General features: G+C 37.6%; 1 protein-coding gene across 6 annotated transcripts in view; it reads left to right on the top strand.

Annotated features, from left to right (window-relative positions):
* LOC139726971 (diacylglycerol kinase beta-like) overlaps positions 1–20707 on the top strand; it is a 275552-nt gene that overhangs the window by 183845 nt on the left and 71000 nt on the right. For all 6 annotated transcript variants that reach the window (XM_071638181.1, XM_071638126.1, XM_071638321.1 and 3 more), the window contains 2 exons: positions 9178–9254; positions 13885–14173. In XM_071638181.1, coding sequence (XP_071494282.1) covers positions 9178–9254; positions 13885–14173 — 366 coding nt within the window. The remainder of the gene's footprint in view (positions 1–9177; positions 9255–13884; positions 14174–20707) is intronic.

The following is a 20707-nucleotide window of genomic DNA, read 5'->3' as shown; positions in this document are numbered from 1 at the left end:
GATGTTTAATCACCACGTTAATACCCAGCAGAGAAGGGTTGATTACCGTAGAAATGCATGGATGCTTTTGTGTGCTGTCTGCAGCTAGTGCTTAAATGGCCTGTCGTGTGTTGGGTTTTAGTTTCTTTGAAGTTTTAATTTCCTTTTTTTAGTTCAGTATCTAAATGTCTCATGTAAAGATCATTAAAAGTTTGTGAGTTTTTTTTCTCATACTAATTAGTGTAAATCTTCATGGATTTTGCTATTGTTTTCATATGCCAGTCATTTTTTTTTTCTCCTATTGATATATGACCTCTATTTGTTGCGTCTGTAGTCATTTATCTTGTTTGGCAGCTCATTCAAGGCATGCTGCAAGAATCCAGCAAATATGTGTGCATTTATCAACTCACTTCTGAGTAGAATTATTAAAGGTCTTTAAACAACTTTCAGGGAGATTTGGGCAGCTGCTAAACACAAAACTGTTTTGATTGTGGGGTTAGAAATGCATTTCTGAAACGCCAAAAAAGATGCAAAATGCAAATGCGTTTGAGCCAGAAACACATTTCTGTAGAGATGATATCGACGTAAAATCGTTTTGAAATGCATTTAATAGCTTGGACCTGCCCACGCCAACCACTGCCAACTGCACATCTCTGCTCCTGTGGTCAAACTGCACAGTGGATCTGCTCTGTGATATTGACTCATGATAGATATGATATACTGTAAAAGTCGTTTCTTTCGCGGTGGTTTTCTTTTTGCACTTTTCGCGCTTTGAGGTTGAACCGCGAATTTAACATCACGCGAAAATGTTTTAAACTCGCCGTTTGTTACAATGCTATTGCGCACATGCACACACGAAGATTCCGCGCATTGAGTGTATTGATGGTTCACACACAGCGATACTGCGCAATGTAGGTACAAGCATGTTATAAAGTACTCGAGAGATGGGATTTCAGGTAAGCCTGTATTTAATTTTGATTTCTATTTAATGAATAAAAGAATAATTGGATTATAGTTTGGGTTTTAAAGTGCAAAATAAAACAGTTTTTGCCGACTGTGAATTCACAGATTTTGCCGACCGCAAATCTAAACACACGCGAAAAAGTCGGCACCGATGGAAACCGTGAAGGTATCTGTATGCGACAGAAACCACTTTTACAGTATGCAACAACTCGAGAAACACGATCCTAAAGGCCTCTGTAAATGCTTTTGATAGTGGATACCTGGTATGAAATGTGTTTCAAACATGGAAAAGATGATAAACACAGCCATAGACATCTAAAATTTGCTCTAGGAAAAGTACCAAAAGACTAAACAGATAGGGTTTTGTGTTATGATGTTATAATATATTGAAAATCATTGTGCAATTATTAGCAGAGGTAACAACAGAAAAATCAGAAACCTGACTACAACTTTTGGTAGAAATAAGTGGTTTGAAAACAGAAAGCCTAAATTTCCCCCTCTTGGAGTGAGTCCCCTGTTGTTTTGTATTCACTTGGTTGTAATTTTATTTATGGCCAGAATAATTGCTTTTGAAATCATAGTCCTTTCCCATTGAGCTGTCCGTCTGCCCTCTTTCTAAGTCATCATTACATCTGCCCTTATTTCCACTCCTCTCTCTCTCTCTCTTTCTTTGCTGCTGCTGTCTGTTATGTGCTGTCCTGTCTCCACTAATGGGCATTAGGGAGCAGATGCACAGACAACTGTTGCCACTGACGACCACTGGCCTGCATCCATTATGCATGGGGTATGGGGTGTGTGCTTTTTTCCCCCAAAGTTGTTGTTTGTGTTGTTATTCTTCATTTTATCATTTGAATTTGGCTGGAGACATTTCATGTACTCTTTCAGGGTGTGTGTTAGTGGAAATGGTGAGTGAGGAAATGATGGACAAGACTGTGACTGTAGTTCTCCTCCAACTTGTTATGACTGGACCCTCATGTGGTACAGCTTCTCTAGCCCCCCTCATTAATATTATTTGTTGCTTGCTTTTACATGGTTTCATTTCCTCCACTCTTGGTCTCTAGATATATGTACTGGTCACAGACCTACCTACTGGTCACTTTGATACACAAGTGTGTAGTTTTGAAACGTGGCAGCAACCGGCAAGCGTTGTGTGGTGGTCTGACTGGTGAGAGTAAGACTGACAAAAGAGTGAAAATGTCCTTCTTTTGAGATCAGAGACAGTGTTGCACACATGATAAACCAGTACTCAATGTTTAGGGGATGTACAGCATTGCTTTTGTTGCTATATTAAAAGAGAAGTGATTTTCAATTTGAGGCAAATTAACCCGTTGAGGACGGATTGATTTTGCTGCAACAGGCATTTCACATAAACACCTGCCCAAGTGTACTCTGGACTCAGTGGGTTAATGGAGTGATATCTGCTCTCTCCTTTTGTCAACAGGAAGACACTGAAATGGGTTCTATGATATTAGTGTTGGTGTGTGACTAGTAGCTCTTCAGTAAGGCATCACATAATTTGGTATATGTGTGCTTGTGTGTAAGGGTGTTGTGATGTTGATTTATTAATGGGAAAGAATCCCAGGAGATATTTGTCTGAGCAACATTTAGTGATTTTGTAACTGCACCTTTACATGTCTGTCCAGTTCTATGCATCATGCCATTGATCACTTTATATCACTCTATATCCAGTGATAACACTATCTGTTAATCTATCTATCTATCCATCTACTTGGATGAGTCTTTCATGTTTGTCATCTGTTTCCATCATGGACAGTATCTCTCATTGTCAAAGCTTAGAGCACTATTAGGCTACTTACCTATATCCATCCTTCCATCTTTCTATGTTTGTATGTTATCCATCAGTCCAGTTTTCGATCATCCATCTAGCTGTCTAAATATCTATTTGGTCAGTTTACCTCCCTCCAATTTGAAAGGCATTTTATATATGGTTCAAAGGAGACATTCTTTGCTAGAAAATAAGGATGTGATTACTGCCTCCCAAGAGACCAACCATTCATGAAGATAAGAGAGAGAGAAAGAGAGAGAGAGAGAGAGAGAGAGAGAGAGAGGAATAGAATAAAGAAAGAGAGGGAAAGAAAGAGAAATACATATGGGAAAAAAGAGAGGTATAGAGGAAGAAAGAGAAAGCAGTAGAGAACAAGAAAAAAGAGAAAGCCAGAAGTGGTGATCTCAATCAAGTTGCACCAAAATCAATGGCATGCTTACCTTCTTTTTCTCTGAAAATGTATGTCATGTAGGCTGTGTTTATCAACTTTCCCATGTTTGAAACAGTGTTTCAATACCCGCTATCAAAATGTATCAATAGCAAATGCCTTTTGGATCATGTTTCTTGAGTTGCTGCATGTTATCAATGCGCAACTCCATTGCGCAGTTTGACCCGAGGAGTGGAGATGGCTGATAGTTGGAAGTGATTGGTGTAGGCAGGTCCGAGCTGTTAACATGTTTCAAAAAGACTGTGTTAATCAACTCTACAGAATGTGTTTCTGGCTCAAACATGTTTGTGATTGTGCTTTCTTTTTGCATTTCAGTAATATGTTTCTAACCCCATAATCAAAACAGCTTTGTGTTTTATTATCAACCGTCTAAAACCCCCTGATTATATTTTGGAAACCTTAATTCTGCACCAGAAGTAAGTTGATAAATGCAGGTCCATAGACATCACTACTCAGAGAATGGAAAGTAATCACCTTGCGAATCACAGTGGAAAAGTTCCAATGACATTCCGCAGCAATATCAGTATAAATTCTACATCTGGTCCCCATCCCTCTAAAAGAAACAACATTGCCTTTCAGTCTTTCATGTGGGCCATTCTCAGATTAAGTGTTCAATTCCATGTGAGTAAAACCGAAAAATCAACCACAAAGTAATACATACAAAGATGTGTTTTCGGAAACTTCAAAACCGGTCAAATACGAAACAAAAAGTGGAACATTCTAAATGATGGCCATTCATTGAGTAAAAATGAATTGAAATAGAGCATCATATATGATTTTTGATCACCAATCAGATACGTTACCGCAAATTTACATGTTGTAATGGACTCCTAACTCTGAATTAAATTTATTGTTTTGATCCAATTTCTGTTCAGGAAAATACATCTGTCCCCCCTAAAGATATTGGGGTTTTTCAAGAGGTAAAGATGTTGTCATCCCTTGCTAATTGGTAGAAATTATTTCTGTGTGGTAGGTTGAAATATGCTTTTTGCTGAAATGAAATATAACCTTAAGATTCACTTTGTATTTTTAGCAAATTTCGCTTACAAATAAAGTTTCGAATCCCACAAATCATGCAAAGGGAACGATCCGATCTGGAATTTCCACAGGAAACAAATATGAATTGCTTTCCTGGGGAAATAACTATTGAAAAACATCGAATCACCTTTGGTAACGTATCTGGTAAAATATAAGTAATAATTTTAGTTGTGTATGAATTAATAAATATCACCTGTTTAATTATTTACCTCATGAATTGATGTAAAAATGAATGATGTAAGCCAAAATTAACCATTTTAAACATTGTACGTAATATTTAAACTATGAAATGTAGTGGAAAAGAGCCATAAATGTGAAAGCTGAGTTCTTCATTCACAGAATATTCTCATCTTACGTCTGAATGTATTTATCCATCTGACTGTAAATATTCATTAAGTTTTGATGGATAATGCAAACAAGGTTTGAAAAATATATTTTTGCAGGCACTTAGAAGGAAGTAGGTACACTCTCTATGAACTCGATATGCTAAACAGTTGTTTGACCTATGGTAACGTATTTGGCTCATCCCTTTTAATGAAAATGAATAAATAATTGTTCAACTTATCAATGAATCTTGAGTAGTTCTTCATATGTTGAAAAACACTAGAATAAATACGCAACAGAACACTGAAACTTTTCTCGGAAGCGTTTCATAAACTACTTTTTACTCTTTCAAAGTTTGGTAACGTATCTGGCGTACCGTAAATGAATCTGTCGGTGAAGTTACAAAGCGATTTCTACTGAATATTCTTCATTTGAACATAACTTTATTTTTTTATGGAAGCGTCATTCTATGCAGAATTGTTTTATGAATACTTTGTTTTACATAACATTATTTGTCACCGTGGGTGCCCTGAATTATACGTAACGTATCTGCTAAATCTGAAAAGCAAAAAACTGATATGCTGAATCTTAGCTTCGTCTTGTAAAATAAACGTTCAAAGTTGTTGCATAGAATATGAAAGTGGCTGGGTTTTATAGAATAGAACTTTGGAGTTTATGAGCACACAACGATTTGTTTGTAAAAACATTTACAATTTCTTTTCAGCATTTTGATTATGTGGTAACGTATCTGTCGGAAAACTTGGCATTAAGTTGTGAGACACTGACGCACAAAGAAAAATCATGTGGAAGTGTTGCTCTTTTTCACCTCTCTGTCCTTTTGGTGTAAGAATATAATCCTGAGGTCCAACAAAACGAAGCATGTAATGTGTAGGGATGAATATTGACCAGATTTGATCCCCAGAAAGCACAAGACCAATGAGCAAAATTCGGTCACGTATCTGGGGTAACGTATCTGTGGTAACGTATATGGTCGATCATATTATTATGAGAGCGATATCTACCAAATATTTCTCACTTGTACTAAACTTTAATGTTGAATCGATGCGTCATTCCGAGGAGTAATGCATAATATACATTTTGTCTGACATTGCAATATCTGTCGGAGTGGGTGGGGTGAAAAGTATGTAACGTATCTGTCCAAATAAAAGTGTAGAAAACCGATATTTCAAACATTATACCGTATTCTCAATAAAGAGCTGTTGCACAAAAAATCTAAGTACTTGCAGTGTATGAAGTATATCCTCAGGGTTTCATATACACAGGGTCATTGCATAGTCTTGTTATTTTCCCAATGCTGTAACACTAAAGAAACTGGTAACGTATCTGGCGGTGAATTTGGCGACAGGTTTCAAAAGGCTATAAAAAAAGAAGTCAATAAAAATTTTGGAACTTTTTGAGTATTGTGATTAGCACATATGATATGCTCATCGTCCATGAAAATGATATTTAGAAAGTGTGTTTGTGGACGGAGAGGAGCAATAAAACATAATTCTGAAATAGCCGGCGACACTGCGTTTTGGGGGTCTTAACGAAGTTTAACAGCAAGATTTTATACAAAAAGGCAGACGACCGCATTTGATCGTGTTTATTTCTAACAAATAAAGTCCTCGTGATATATTATAAACATTTAAATAGTATCTAATAGGTTTCAGGGAACCGCAAACTGTCATGGAATGTCGGCGACACCAAAATTCCGTATTTGAACGCTTTTGCTGAGAATGGGCCATGTAGCACTTTCAAAATACCAACAGATCTAAAAATCTCAAAAACACTCCAAAAATCAAAGGTTTAAACAGAAATTGGTTTGGGGAATGCCAATAATTCTTGGGTGTAGATACATAATAAAAAATCACTGTTATGATCGCATCGTGATGCAAAAGTCAGTCATCTGGAATTTTCAAAAACTGGAATGATAATTTGCCCCCAGCAGTGTGTTTTAATTACATGCACACACACACACACATACATATACACACACACACACACACACACACACACACACACACACACACACACACAAATTAGTTCCTTTTTTTATATGCACCTCGCATCAGTACGTCCAGTGCAGTTTGGAGATTTAAAGTGTTTCACTTGCAGTCGAATAAGTTTGTTTATTGTTGTTTGTTTAGTTTTTTTTTTTTTTGCATCTGTATGAAATTAGATAGGATTTTTCATTGCAATCCAAAAACTGAATTGATTCTTGTGTGTGAATTGGCCTAATGAGAGAATCCATTTACAGAAAGAGATTTGTGCAAGTCAACAGAGGTGCTCTTAGAATTCAGGAGAAGCAAGATTACAGAGAAAGAGGGAAAAGATTTCAGGAAGAAAGTTGAAAGTGAGAGATTGCTTTCCAAGACAGTATGGTTCCCTTCAGGATTTAGACAGTTTTACAACACAGCAAGATATCAGCTCTCAAGTTTTCAAGAAATGAATTTTTCCAAGAAACCTTAAAGAAGAAATCCACTCCAGAATTTTGTAAAATCCATAAGAAAGAGAAAAAATTCCTTACAGAACGGTGCAAAAATGATCAAAATTGAATAAGAAATAAGAAGTTATGACATTCTGACATTTCAGTTTCTTGGCACACACTTTTTGACCAGCTGTTAAGAATATTCACATCAGCAAGTTGATGATATCATGTCATCACAATTTCTTATTCATTTCATATACAGAAATGACAAAAGTGTCATATTTCAGCTCTATGAATATAGAACCTGCCTTAAACCACCCGAAATACATAAGAACAAATGCTAACTATAATATATTTTGATATGGGATTATTTTCTTTTATTTTCTTTTTACTTGTCTCAGCTAATAATGATTTTTTCAAATTTTATATAATACATACATGAAAAATTGTGAGGGCATGACATCATCATCTCGCTCATTTGAGTATTCCTAAGGAATGGCCAAGAAATGTTTTCTGCAAAAAAGTGAAATTTCAAAGTGTCATATCTTCCTTATTTCTTTTCTGATTTTTGTCATTTTTGCAACATTCTGTAAGGATTTGTATTTATTTATTCATTTGGGGGATGGATTTCCTCATTAAAACATATTTAGATAATGTCCAGAAAGATGATGTAGTGATGCTAATGATGTTTAATTATAAAGTTAACAGATTCTTTCTGAGTACACAGAGAGGAGGAGATAAGTCAATGTGCACAAATGCTGGAGAAACATGTTTGATGCACATTGATTTTCTTGTTCTTCTTGCATCTGAATGAGGACAAGAAACCGTGATTCGGTCATCACATTTTTCATTAACATCTTACCGTCCATGGTCCTGGGGGCTTTTTGTCCATTAACTTTTGTGTGATTGTGAGTGGGCAGCTGTCGTCTGAGCAGCATGGCCACTAAAACACTTTGTAGGAGGGGATCCCTGTTTAATCCAGTATTCACTTCCATACGCATGTAACAATGCATCACTCAGATACTGTATGTACGTTTATGGTGAATGCATGTCTGTATATGCGTCCTGTGGCATGCATGCTTTATACAGAGAACTGCGCTTTGATTACAAGGCCAGGGAGATTGCACCACAGCTGCCACAGCGGAATGTCATTTGGGGGGTTTATGGTCAGCGATGAGACACATTTTAGCATCGGAACAGCCTGTTACATTAAATGTGATTATAAACATGTCTCTCAGACATGACTACAAAGAATGACACTTTTCTGCCATCTGCTCACGGACTGAAAATATCTTACTGGCGAATATATTACAGAGAGGGCATTCCATGTGGCATACATACGTACAAACATCCGTTTCACAATGTAAGGACGAGGCAACTGAATGATGTTCATGGTCGTGCATATAAGTCAAAAAGAGGCGCACATATACATGGAAAATAGCAAGCCAAGATGGATGAAAAAGAGATATCAGTTTTGATGGTGATGTGTTTGTGTGTGTGTGTATGTGTGTGTGTGTGTGTGTGTGTGTGTGTGTGTGTGTGTGTGTGTGTGTGTGTGTGTGCGTCTGTGTGTTTTTGTGTTGGTGTTGTCACATGAGAACTGTTTTGTGTTACCAAATTCCGGTGGGATTACCAATTTTCATCCATATAGCTGAAGCCAGTTTCAGTTTTCTCTTCACAAACAGAAAATGAAATCAAAATTTGCTGTCGTCATTCCTTGGCTATTTTTTTTTTTTTTAAGATTAAAAAAAAAGAACCACTCCCTCACTTGACTTTTCTCTTTACTTGATTAATTATCTGCTCATGTGACAATTTACATTTAAATTGTGTTTCTGGTTAGTTTTTGTTTGTCTTTTAACGATGGTATGTGTCTCAAGATATACAGTCTGGAAATATTTAGTGAGTTGCTGGCTTTGAGATCATCATTGTATGTAGCAGGGATCTGCTTCTCCTAGATGCAGCATACTTTATCCAAAACATCATGGATGACATTTTGATTACGCACATGAAGCCAACATGTCAGAAACTAGCAATTGATTTTCCAGTGGCTGACTTAGGTCAAACAAAAGCAATTTGTTTTTTAGGTTTGTTTGTTTGCTTGATGTTCTTGTTTGCATTTTCGTGATGCTTAATGCTTTGAAGATATCATGTTAGCCTGAGTTCTTTCTCATCTCTTCTCCTCCTCCTCTTCGTGATCTCCTCACCCAGATTCCAGGAAGACACTAAAAGATGTCCTCGCAGAGTTTCATGGAAACGGAGTACTGTCCAAGTACAACCCAGAACAGGTAAGATGAATTTCAGATTTAGATGGTCTTTCTTCCCGTCACTTGCAAAATTTTCGAAGATCAATATGACACTTGAAACCTTGCAAAAGCAATATGGCAAAAGCTCCATTTCATGTTTTTAATGGTTTTGAGTGAGGGATCAATGCTTGGTGTACACTTGTCTGAAAGAAACAAAACAAAACTGAACCATCCAAAGCAATTATAATGGCAGCTTATGATTGATTTTTGTTTTTGGTCTTGATTTTCAGTATTGATTTCACATTTTGTTATGTGTTAATTGTCATTTGTGAGCTCTATCTGTGTAAATACATTTCTTTCTCTCTCTCCCTCTCTTATATATATTTGTATTACACATGACTTCTTTTGTATTGTTGTACAACTTTAAACTCTGAAAACTTCTACCTCTGAGCTCCACTTATATTAGCCTCTGATCTCTAAAACTAAATTTCATTCATTACTGAATAAAAACTTGAAGATTCTGTAGGTATTTTGATTGTTTTTGCTTGTGACCCCCTTTTTTTAAAGCTGAGAATGTCGCTCCTTTCCCATCCCAGTTACTGTTTTCTCCAAAAAATTTTCCATCTGCCCCCACTTGTGCTACACAGTTTGAAATGTTCAAACACTACTTGGGGGCCTGGGATGATGTAAATCCAGGCAAAGAATTGAACAATTTCACACAAATGTATCTGGAAAAAAACAAATTCAGGTGATGAAGTGGTGTTCGTTAGGAGCTGCCATGGGTGATTCAGGTGCTTAGTGGTTAATGATGATTTGTAGTAGAAATATTTGACTAAAAATCGAGTGTGAGATTTGTAAAATGATTCAGTATCAGCTTATTTCACATCTTCCAAAGAAGAAAAGATCAAAGATAAGTTTGTTTCCAGTCGTTTTGTTTCCAGGAAGTACTAAAACAAGTGTGCTTGGGGTATCATTATCTTTGCCCTTGAAATAGCATGCAATAAACTGCATTGAAGTGCAGGGACAATTGAACATCTCTTATAGATCATCAGATATTTTCAGAAACTAGACTAAATCTCTGAAACAATATTCTCCCTGTGCCTTAATACAATGACAAGAAATCAAGAGATGCTACTACTACTACAACTACGTCATCCTCTTTCATCAAGTGGAATTTTCATCTGTCTCAGACGTTCTACAAATAAACTTCATCATTATCCTCCCCCCCCCCCCCACTTCATCAGAGAAGGAACCATCCCACTCCCAAGGGATAACGATTGTAGGCAAGAGCAATTATTGTTGTGGCCACCTTCATTTGAAGTGTTGTGTGTCAATTGTGGATTTGGGGAGTGGAACCGAATACGCCACTTTCGTCACTGCGTTTTCCTCCCTCCTAATGAGAGCGTAGTGACTTCCATTTTGGTGTTAAACTATCACGCAAGAGAGCCCACCTTGTGACGCAATCGGAGTATTATGCCATTCACTTCTGCCGATCCTCGTTTTCGCCACTCCCGAAATAGCTCCTCACCCCTTCTATTTACGGTGCACATCCAAAGCCCTCAACAAAGTTGGCTCTCCTTTCATGGGGGCTGTGAAACAAGCAAGTCATTTTTGGCTTTAGGGAAAATCAAGCCGTGTAGACCAGGGAAATCTTCCTGCCAGTGAGGAAAATCCTCGATGACGTCTACTTCAAAAAAGTCTCATGGCACTCACACGTTAAAACTCGTTCAATTTACATACATGTAGGATCCCACTCATGTAAAGTATACCAGTACAATTCCTGCTTTTCAGCCATTCCATCCTGATATACTGCCTTTGAGTTTGTACTGTAAAACCGGGTCAGTGGTAAGCAATAGGGGAAAATTGGCCATTAGCAAGGATCCAAAGTGATAATCTCTTTTTATAATTCTTTTGCTTCCTTCAAAAGATGAAGGTTTTTTGATGTATTACTATACTTTGTCAATTTCTTGCTTTTGTTAAGGGCAGATTTGTGCTATTGAGAACCAGAAATGCCTGCAATGATTTGGCTCTGCGGCATACACAACTTCATGCATTGAATAAAACAGAAGTCAAGAACCAGATAGATCCTTTTCTTATTAAAAGCTTCTGTTTTCGTCTAAACTTCTGAGAGATATTTCTGCGCATTCTGTTACTCCCCCTAATGAGGCATCCTGTACATCACTTAAAGCCTTGAGGATAGCGGATGTGAAAAGTTGATTAAGTTACCTAAACATACAATCACAATACACTGTATACGCAATATATTTAGCGTGTCTGATTTTTTGTGAATTGGGACTTATCGTCAATGTTGTGAGTGGTTAAATTTGTGACTGTGGAGTACATTGCTGAATGGAGAAATGTATGCAGCCATGTATATTCATGTCGGGATCAGAGTTAATACTTTCATGTGTTTTCTTATTTGTGAATAGCATTGGGCTCACAAAATTTGAGAAAATAAAAACCTTTACGATTTACGTCGATGGAGGGCAATTTGTCAATCATTGTCTGTTTTTGCACATTGTCTACAAGGTAAAAGAACTTGTCTAATTATTTCTGATGTGATATTCATAAATGATAAGTATGAAATAAATAAAATAAATCAAATTGATTTGCAATAAAAACCTTGTGAAATATTTGGCATACAGAGTATTTGGCGGTGGCTACGCCAGTTAAAGGGATGGTACAGTATTGGTGGAGATGAGAATTGGGCCTTAAACTTTTTGCAAGATACCAAGAAAACACTTATGATACAGTACAGAGCATACCATTTTAAAAGGAATTCAAAGTTTATTTGATGAAAATCGGGTTTGGAATGACTGAAATATCCAAAAACAAAGTAAAACAAAGCAATCGTAATAAAGTGTGGGTCCCACACTTTATTAGAATCACTCTTTTTTGATATCTCAGCTATTTCAAAACCAATTTTCATCAAATAAACGTTGGATTCCTCATACAATTACATGCTCTTTCATATTTCATAAGAGGTTTCTCGTCATCTCACCAAAAAATATCAGAAACCTGAAATTATAGGTCTCAACCAAAACTGTACGATCCCTTTAACATTCGTCATCTGTCTATTTCATATCATGGGATGAACATAGAATGGTCATGGACATGAATTATGAGTTTCCCAAGCTGTCCTCAGCATGAGTGAGTGTTGCCCCGAGTCCTTGGGATACATGAAATGTTCAGCTGCAGCGTATTGTTTTTTGTTTTTGTCTTTTTGCTGTGGAGCTGAAAAATCAGGGCTGCTATTGAAAGGCCACAAACATGGGGAATAAAGACTCCAGAGAAATAACTATTACAAACAACAATAACAAGATCAACAGAAGGGACAAACCAATGACAAACTTACACCCACAGGCAAATCCGTGCACATGCAAGAGTAGCTTCATTATGTGAGAGGAAATTACGGAATGTAGGGAGTCTTTGCTACCTTATACACAATGTCCACTTAACTATTCTGAGAGACCTGCAGCTCTCTCTAATGAGAATAATACAGTGGGATTTCCCCTCTTTTTCCCCCCACTTTATCCATTTTGTGCAATCATGATTTTAATCGTCAATGAACCAGCTTGTTCCCAGTACAAGTCCAGATGTGGTCCCCCCCCCCCCCCCCCCCCGCACCTTTCGTACACGTATGTCCTTGTTGAAAATGGTGTTAAATATAAGTACATATTTCCATCAGAGTCATAAGGGCAATGATTAGTAATGTTTTTAGTCCAAAATTTCTGAGCTGCATGGTCAGACATCATACCAGTGTTTTAAGACATTATGTAATACTGAGTAGCAATTCAAAATTACATGCTTTAAGAATCAAACTATCATTAAACTATCATTGTGTTATAGGATTTACATGCAGTTAAACAATGAACCATTAAGTAGAGGGTTTGTTGCATTGCATGCCTATGTGGTCTTAATTTCTTAGAATGGATTTATACAAGGCAATCAGAATGGTTCAGCAAATGTGTTGTTTTCTTTAATTGAGCCACCACTATTAATCATTTTATCTTATCTGAACTCTTTTGTTACCATTCAGAAAACCCACATTTCAGATGTCTGAACATATGAAACACTGAAAATGTCAGAATTTTCTTTTATCATTGAAGAGCTTATACTACTACTGTAGTACTCTAGAAGTCAATCGTGAAACATCAACTCCTGAATCATGTCAGGGAAGAATAATGTTGATTTGCAACAATTGCATGCCGCCTTATACAAAAGCATTTCTAAAATCTTATACATTGCAAACAAACAATAGATATGAAATTATGCAGGTACACTAGGAGTGAGGTGATCTAGACAATAAAGTACAAGAAATAGACAACAGGTATTGCAGTAGCCAGAGGCAGATTATGATGTAAGATGATTGTGAAGAAATTTACTAGACATGCAGTTAATGTTGAGATTTAGGGTGAAGATGTATGTTTTAAAAAGAAATGTTCTGACAAGGTCTACATGAGAGGCATCAGAAATGTGTGTGGGGAAGCTGTTCATCAGTCTCTGTTAAGACCAAGAACATGTGTATGCTAGCACCAGTGACATGACATTTGCTCCCAAGTGTAAGTGACTTGTTTGGCAACTTGAACACTGCATGAAAATGAATGTGTACTTGCACATGTTACAAGTTTAATAAAAAAGAAGAAAAAAACTTTTTCTTTTGTCCACCCAGCCAATCAACTATGAGGGCTTCAAGCTCTTCATGGAAACCTACCTGGACGTTGACATGCCGGAGGACCTCTGTCGACATCTCTTCCTCTCCTTCGTCAAGAAGACACCCTCTTCGACACGCCACACCAGTCGGGAGCGGGAGAAGGGCCGCGACTACGACGTGGGCAGCGCCGTCGCCACGGTGACCACGGCTACGGCCTGTGCTGCCATCACGGGAGGCGGGTCACCGATCGACATTACTGGTCAGACCAGCGGTGGAAATAATGCTGACGGAAATGAGCTCACAAATGGTAAGCAGCACTCCTATTGCCAAGCCATACAAAGAGAAAATGGCCACTCATTAGATGCAAGTCCTTTATCTACTATCACTTACTTGATACACTGACTTTCAGTGAATATTTCATATGTGCAATATGCATATAAGCACATTCTTTTATCCCACTTTCTATTCTTGAAATACGTTGAACTTCATAAGCCATATGTAGCTGATATTTGTTGAGGTTTTTTTCTTCAGCAATCTGATATCAGTAATTGAATAGATTTTAACTAGCGGTACCTAAATATTGGCTACAGTACATAAAACTGAGGAGATATTTGCAGTACAGATTTGAAGATGACACCACCATTTTTATTGCATCAGCGACAGGTTGGACAATGGGCCGGATGCATAAACGCTAGCAATTGCTTGTGCTAGCCTTTTACTCGAATCCGTATGCATAAAAACAAGCAATTGCTTGCGAGCAGAAGCTCTTGCTAACAAGTACAAGCAATTGCTTGCTGTCCGCAAGCAATTGCTTAGAGACCAAGCATTTGCTTAAAAACGTATGCATAAAACATACCTTTTGCTAGTTCTTGCTAGCAATTGCTTACGATTTTCCAAGCTCTGTAAAATGAGCTTGAGCTTTTGCTTATCTGGGACGTTCCCTTTTAAGTATCATTTTCATATTCATGGAAGAAAGACAACAATTGTGAAGGAGTGGTATAAATCTACAAGAAATTACTCTTAAGTAGAGTAAGAAATTTTTCATTTCAACAACGGGAATGTCCAGTGGTTAGCACGCAAAATTTGATGAAAAACAGGTAGGATGTCTCACTTAGGTGGAGAGCAAGGAGACGTCTCTCCACGTGCGATCTGGCAGATGCGGGCTATTGTAAGCAGCAGGTATGGTAAGCAGTGGTGGGAATCAGCCAGTAATACGAGTGTGTGTATAGTTGTGTGTGTGTGCGTCTGTGTGTGCATTTATGAGTGTCATTTCGATGTCAGGAAATGTTTCCGCACACACATGCCCTTTCAAATGCATGCTACCACACTTGCCTTTGTTCTTGTGTTCGCACAGGCGTGACGCTATTGTTCGAACCCTAAGCAATTGCTTGCTGAATGCAAGCAAAAGGTATGTGCACAAGCAAAAGATTATGCATATGTATTTAAGCAACTGCTTGAGCTACACCTTTTACTAGACGAGCTTGTGCTTTTGCTTGAAGCAATTGCTTACAAGCAATTGCTTGTTTTATGCATTCGGCCCAATGTTTCCGCACACACATGCCCTTTCAAATGCATGCTGCCACACTCGCCTTTGTTCTTGTGTTCGCACAGGCGTGACGCTATTGTTCGAACTCTAAGCAATTGCTTGCTGAATGCAAGCAAAAGGTATGTGCACAAGCAAAAGATTATGCATATGTATTTAACATGGGTGTATGCAAGGGGGGGTCGGGAGGGTCGTACGACCCCCCCAAATTTTCAAGAGGTCCACTTTTTGTAAAAGACATTTTTTTTTTGAGGGCTTTTTACTCTATATAGGCCTACAACAGGAAAAAAAAAAGTGACCAGGTGGTGTTCCAGCAAATTGTCAAAAACCTCGTAAATTTCGTAACTTAGTTTTAGTATGCCATAATTTACCTTATTTCTAAGCTGCACTGCCATGCCGAAAAAGTCACTTTTGTATGCACCAAATTGCCCCATTTTAAGATATAGAATTCAAAAACTCCCTACCGTGGAAGGGGGGACACCCCCCTCCCACACCCTCCCCCCGCTCGGTCGCTCCGCTCCCTCGCAAAGGTAAAGGTCCAAAAATTTTGGTTACGACCCCCCCAGAAAAAATCCTGGATACACCCCTGTTTAAGCAATTGCTTGAGCTACACCTTTTACTAGACGAGCTTTAACATCATGAATAATCCAATGCTGTCCAAGTAGCATCATCTGGGTTTTTCTTTTACTACTTTTGCTCATCTGCAAATTTTTCCCCTTTGCGACATTTTCTCTCTTTTTTTTTTTTGTCGCTTAGTAAATCTTGATACGGGATGTTACTCCTTCATGCATTGGTGATGAATCCGCTCAGGACGACAAGGCAAAGTTGTCAACAGGGATGACATTTACACAGTTTGTTAACTCAGCCTCCCCTCGAGTTATACTCATGTCATCCACAACCAGACAATGTCTGATATACTCTGCAGTAATGACTGTAACAGGAGTTGTCGTAGAAGAAAAAACAACAGCAACAGAGATGGGAGAAGAGGAAAAGAAGTAATGGAGACCCTTTTCAGAACTTTTTAGTTAAGGCGTGTAGAAGCACATTTCATACTAACCACTATATTCTGTACAAATCAGAAAGGAAACTTGCGTTTCTTGAATCACGATCATGTTTCAGAGGTACGTTTTCCAATCAAGAATTGCCCGATTCTGGGTGCGCATTTTGTAATCTGCCTGATTTGTCCTTTACAACATGATTAAAATTGTGAAGCTCGGGTTGGCTTTCATTCTATTCTGCCAACAAGCCATGTTCTCCTTCTATGCAAACCAAAGGTGCCTGCACATGAGTACTCATGTTGTACTCCCACATGCATTTGTACACTTGCAGCAGTGTGTTTGATTGACAGGTAATAGAGTTGGCAACAAAAAACATAGCTCTTTGTATGAAATGCCAGGAGGATTTCAGACTGAAAACACTCTGTAAGTCAAGAAAGATTGTATGAGGAGAAAGTCTGGGAGCAGACATACAGTGTAGATGGACAAATGGCCAGACCAAAGTGAACTGACTAGTTAATGATACTTTTAACTTGTCACCTTTGCCATGCTGATAACTTTGCAAAGTTGCTTGCTTAGAAAACTGCAATAAACTGAAAAGTAAGAAACCTGATAATTGTTCAATGATTCAAAGTTTCAATTTTTGACCTGTCCCTGTCCATATTTCATAGTTTAAGAATAGTTTGGAGGTAAAATATTCTTAATTCTTGATTATTTTTTTTTTCAAGTTCTCTATATGATGTTCGCTGTTTAAATACATTATCCCTTGCTCACTTAAAATTTTCTGAAAATCAAACCGGATTTCTTCAAACTTTGTCTCTCTAGTGGCTAAACTTTCTTTACCATTCCAGATGCAGATTTTTGTTCTAAAGTGGGACATGTATTTGGGGAGGGGGAGAAAAAGAATACAATTGTGATGATTTAAAAAAGAATGCTTCAATTTGATTAGTGTTTTGTGTCATGGCAACCATATCAGGCTTTCATAACAGGTCACACAAGGTTTCCAAACGTATTGGGATATGTATGGAGAAAGCACCGGATGTGCTCTGACGAGAAGTGAAACAGACCCACAAGACAGCGTTTCTGCTGAAACAGGAATGCATTCTTCCTGATGACTCTGTTGCCGTGGCAACTGCAGACTGCTGAGATTGGGAGCAAGAGAAACAGTTTAAGAGGAGTGGCTTGAAGCTGTTTCATTCTGACCATTATGTCATGCTTGATAGAACGTGGGTTTTTATATCAGTGTTGTGTTGGCAACCCCAGCAAAATCATCTCGACAGCTACCACCAGTACCTGGCAACCTCAACCAGAAAGCAGGATTTTATGTGTAATCTTGTGTTAGTACTTTCAAATTACGATACTCCAGACATCGTTTTCAGAGATTCTTTGTCACATCATCATTCACTCACGTTGATCATTATTTAACCCGTTGAAGACGAGTCCGAGCATACTTGTAGGGGTGTATGGGAAACGTGTGTTGTAGCAAAATCAGCCCGTCCTCAATGGGTTAACATTCTACTGAGGAAGGGTTCATCTTTTTGTGGTATTATAAAGGGAGAGCTGCAAGGTGAGATCAGAGAGCAGGGGCAGAGATACAGGAGCATGGAGAGAGACAGAAACACTTTTAAATCTGAGGAAATGACAGAAATGTGGCAGTGTCATACAAATCTGCTAGGCACCCTCATCTCAAGCAAAGATCTTCCTGGAGAGTTTCCTTCTCACTATCACTGACTGGTCAAAATGAAATGGCAGTGTAGGGTAAAGATACAATGAATGAAAGTATCTGAAATATTCATCATTTCATTCTAACTGTCATGCAAAGGACATATTTCTCTTAAAAATAACTGGTTCCTTTTTTTAATGAAATTGGAAAAAGAATATAAAGGTTTTGTTTTTGATGAAATTGGGAACAAAAAGATATGTATAATATACATGTATATACATATGATTAAGAGGAAGAAAAAGAGGGCAGACCACAGTACATAGATGTAAATTCTTCTCTGTTAGAACAGAAGAAATCATAACAAAGTAACAAACAAGTACAGAAGTAAGTCGACAAAGAAAAATGTTGTGTGCTAGTAGTTTTGTTGTTAGTACCCAGATTTAGGTAATGGAATAACATTGCTCACTGAAGGCATAGTCTTTCATTTTTAATTGTGGTTTTCAGCCAACTATTTTTCCTTTTTGACTGATATTTTTAGTAGTAATAGCACTTGTATGAAAAACAGAAAGTAATATGCAAAAAAAAAATTCTACATCTTTTGAATCAATCAAATCTCTTGGATATGTATCATGTGCTTTCATCTCATAATGCACACAAGAATTTTGTGAGTCCCATCAGCTGACGAGTTATTGCGGGAAGTGGTCTTTAAGATTGGATGCAAAATGCAAGACATACTTCCAGGAATCAGTGAACTAAGTCTGAGAGCCAAAGGCCAACAGACACTTTGGAAGAAAATTGAGAGAACTTTTAGAAGCCTTAAAAAAAGGAAAGAAAAAAGAAAACATTACATGAGAGTTACTGCATCCTATTGCTGCATGATCAACTACGTATATTGGCGAATAAGAGCAGGATGAGAGATATCAATTTCGTATACAATCTAGCTGCATAGCCTGAAGTATCATGCAGAGGAAATTCTATATGTGAAATTTCAATCCGTCTACTCGTGGAAGCTTTGCCTTTGTAGGGATTTAGATTTTTGAATCCCCCCCCCCTTTTTTTTTGGTTGTTTTTTTTAATAGAAAGCGCAATAGTCGAGTAGCCAGCTAGCTAGCTAAATTGATATGTATGTATGTATGTACAGATAGATAGATAGATAGATGGATAGATAGATTAATTAATTCATCAATTATTGATCACTAACTATATTTAAGGAGCAGTCTTATTTTCAGGTCATTCATGTCACATCTATAAATGGTACAAAAGCAAAAACAATATTTGCAGCCTTATCAAATTTTTGCAACTTTGATTAAGACATGTTTTATGTTTGCATGGCGGGCTCCATTTCCCTTTGAAGCTTTCAGGTTTGATTAGACAGGACGGAAATTGACGAGGAGATTGTGTAGAATGACATTACTGGTCACCTTGCTGATTATTATGTCTAGTCCTGAGTGACCACAGTGAAAGGAAGCACAGACAAACCTCACTCTTTCCTTGTTGAGCATTTTGAGTATGATACTGCTCTTCCTGAATTCGATAGATCGCATAAAAATGAACGCAATCAGTTGGTAGCGGTTTGGTTCATACGCTGGTGTTATGCTATGTGCAAATGAATGAGATGATCTCACACACCTGCATGCAACACGCAGAGTCCCACTTATGTGGTTCACATGTACACTTCCAGCAATGTGAATTTACTGTGCAGCCGAATGGACATGCGGAGTGCTTATAATCATATCTAATTTCCCCCTTTTTATCATGACTTAAAATCTTTCCCCCTTTTTATCATGACAAAATATTCTCACTTTACAATAGAAATGCATTTCAGAGCTTACATTAGATATTTCTTTACCCAGTACATAGCAGTTACTAAAAAAACCACCTACAAAACTATCATAGTTTTGAGATAGATATAGTACTCTGTGTCATTCGTGAATGATCAAATGGAGCTCGCACTGTGCATTGGCACAGCGTTGTCACCTCATTGTGAATATGGAAATTAAATAGTGCCGCAAGGCGCAACCATTTGAGATTTTGTAGTTATATGCGATAGCAAGAATTGGTTAGTCATGCTGTGATGATCACAAAATTTTGGGAAAGATTATCCAGCACCTAGCAGATGTCCCCCTTAAAGTTGTTTTCTTCCAGTTAATCCCACAATGGAGATTATTAACACAGAGATCCAGGCCAATCCAATCAATACAAATTGTGACATTGAATGCAGGTACAGTCTTGTCTTGAGTTGTGTTAGCCACCATCATGTTGGAAAATCTTGCTTGTAATATTAATCACAGATTCTTCTGTCACTGTTCCCACATTTGTATACTATGTGGTCTTTTTCATATTTAATACCCTAGTAGGATGAGTGGAAATACTGGTTATTCACACAGACCACATGGTATCACCTCTTAGGTGACATGATTTCTTGTGCAACAAGCTCTATGGTCATGATACACCAAATCATATTTCACATAATGGAAACAAAGTGTATAGTTTAGGATGTTACATGCAAAAGCCTTATTGTAGTCAAAAGAAACTGAGTTCTTCTTCAGGAGAACATATCAAACTGTGTTCATGATGGCTTCTTGCTTTAAGCCTCAAAATACATCTCTCTACCAATTTTGATCAAGAAAGGAAACAGTA

Source organism: Diadema antillarum, unplaced genomic scaffold (genome assembly GCF_040938485.1).
Source record: "Diadema antillarum isolate AM-2024a unplaced genomic scaffold, OU_Dant_1.0 scf00000001, whole genome shotgun sequence".
NCBI lineage: Eukaryota > Metazoa > Echinodermata > Echinoidea > Diadematoida > Diadematidae > Diadema > Diadema antillarum.
Note: the sequence above shows the minus strand (reverse complement) of the source record. Positions and strands in the feature narration are given on the sequence as shown.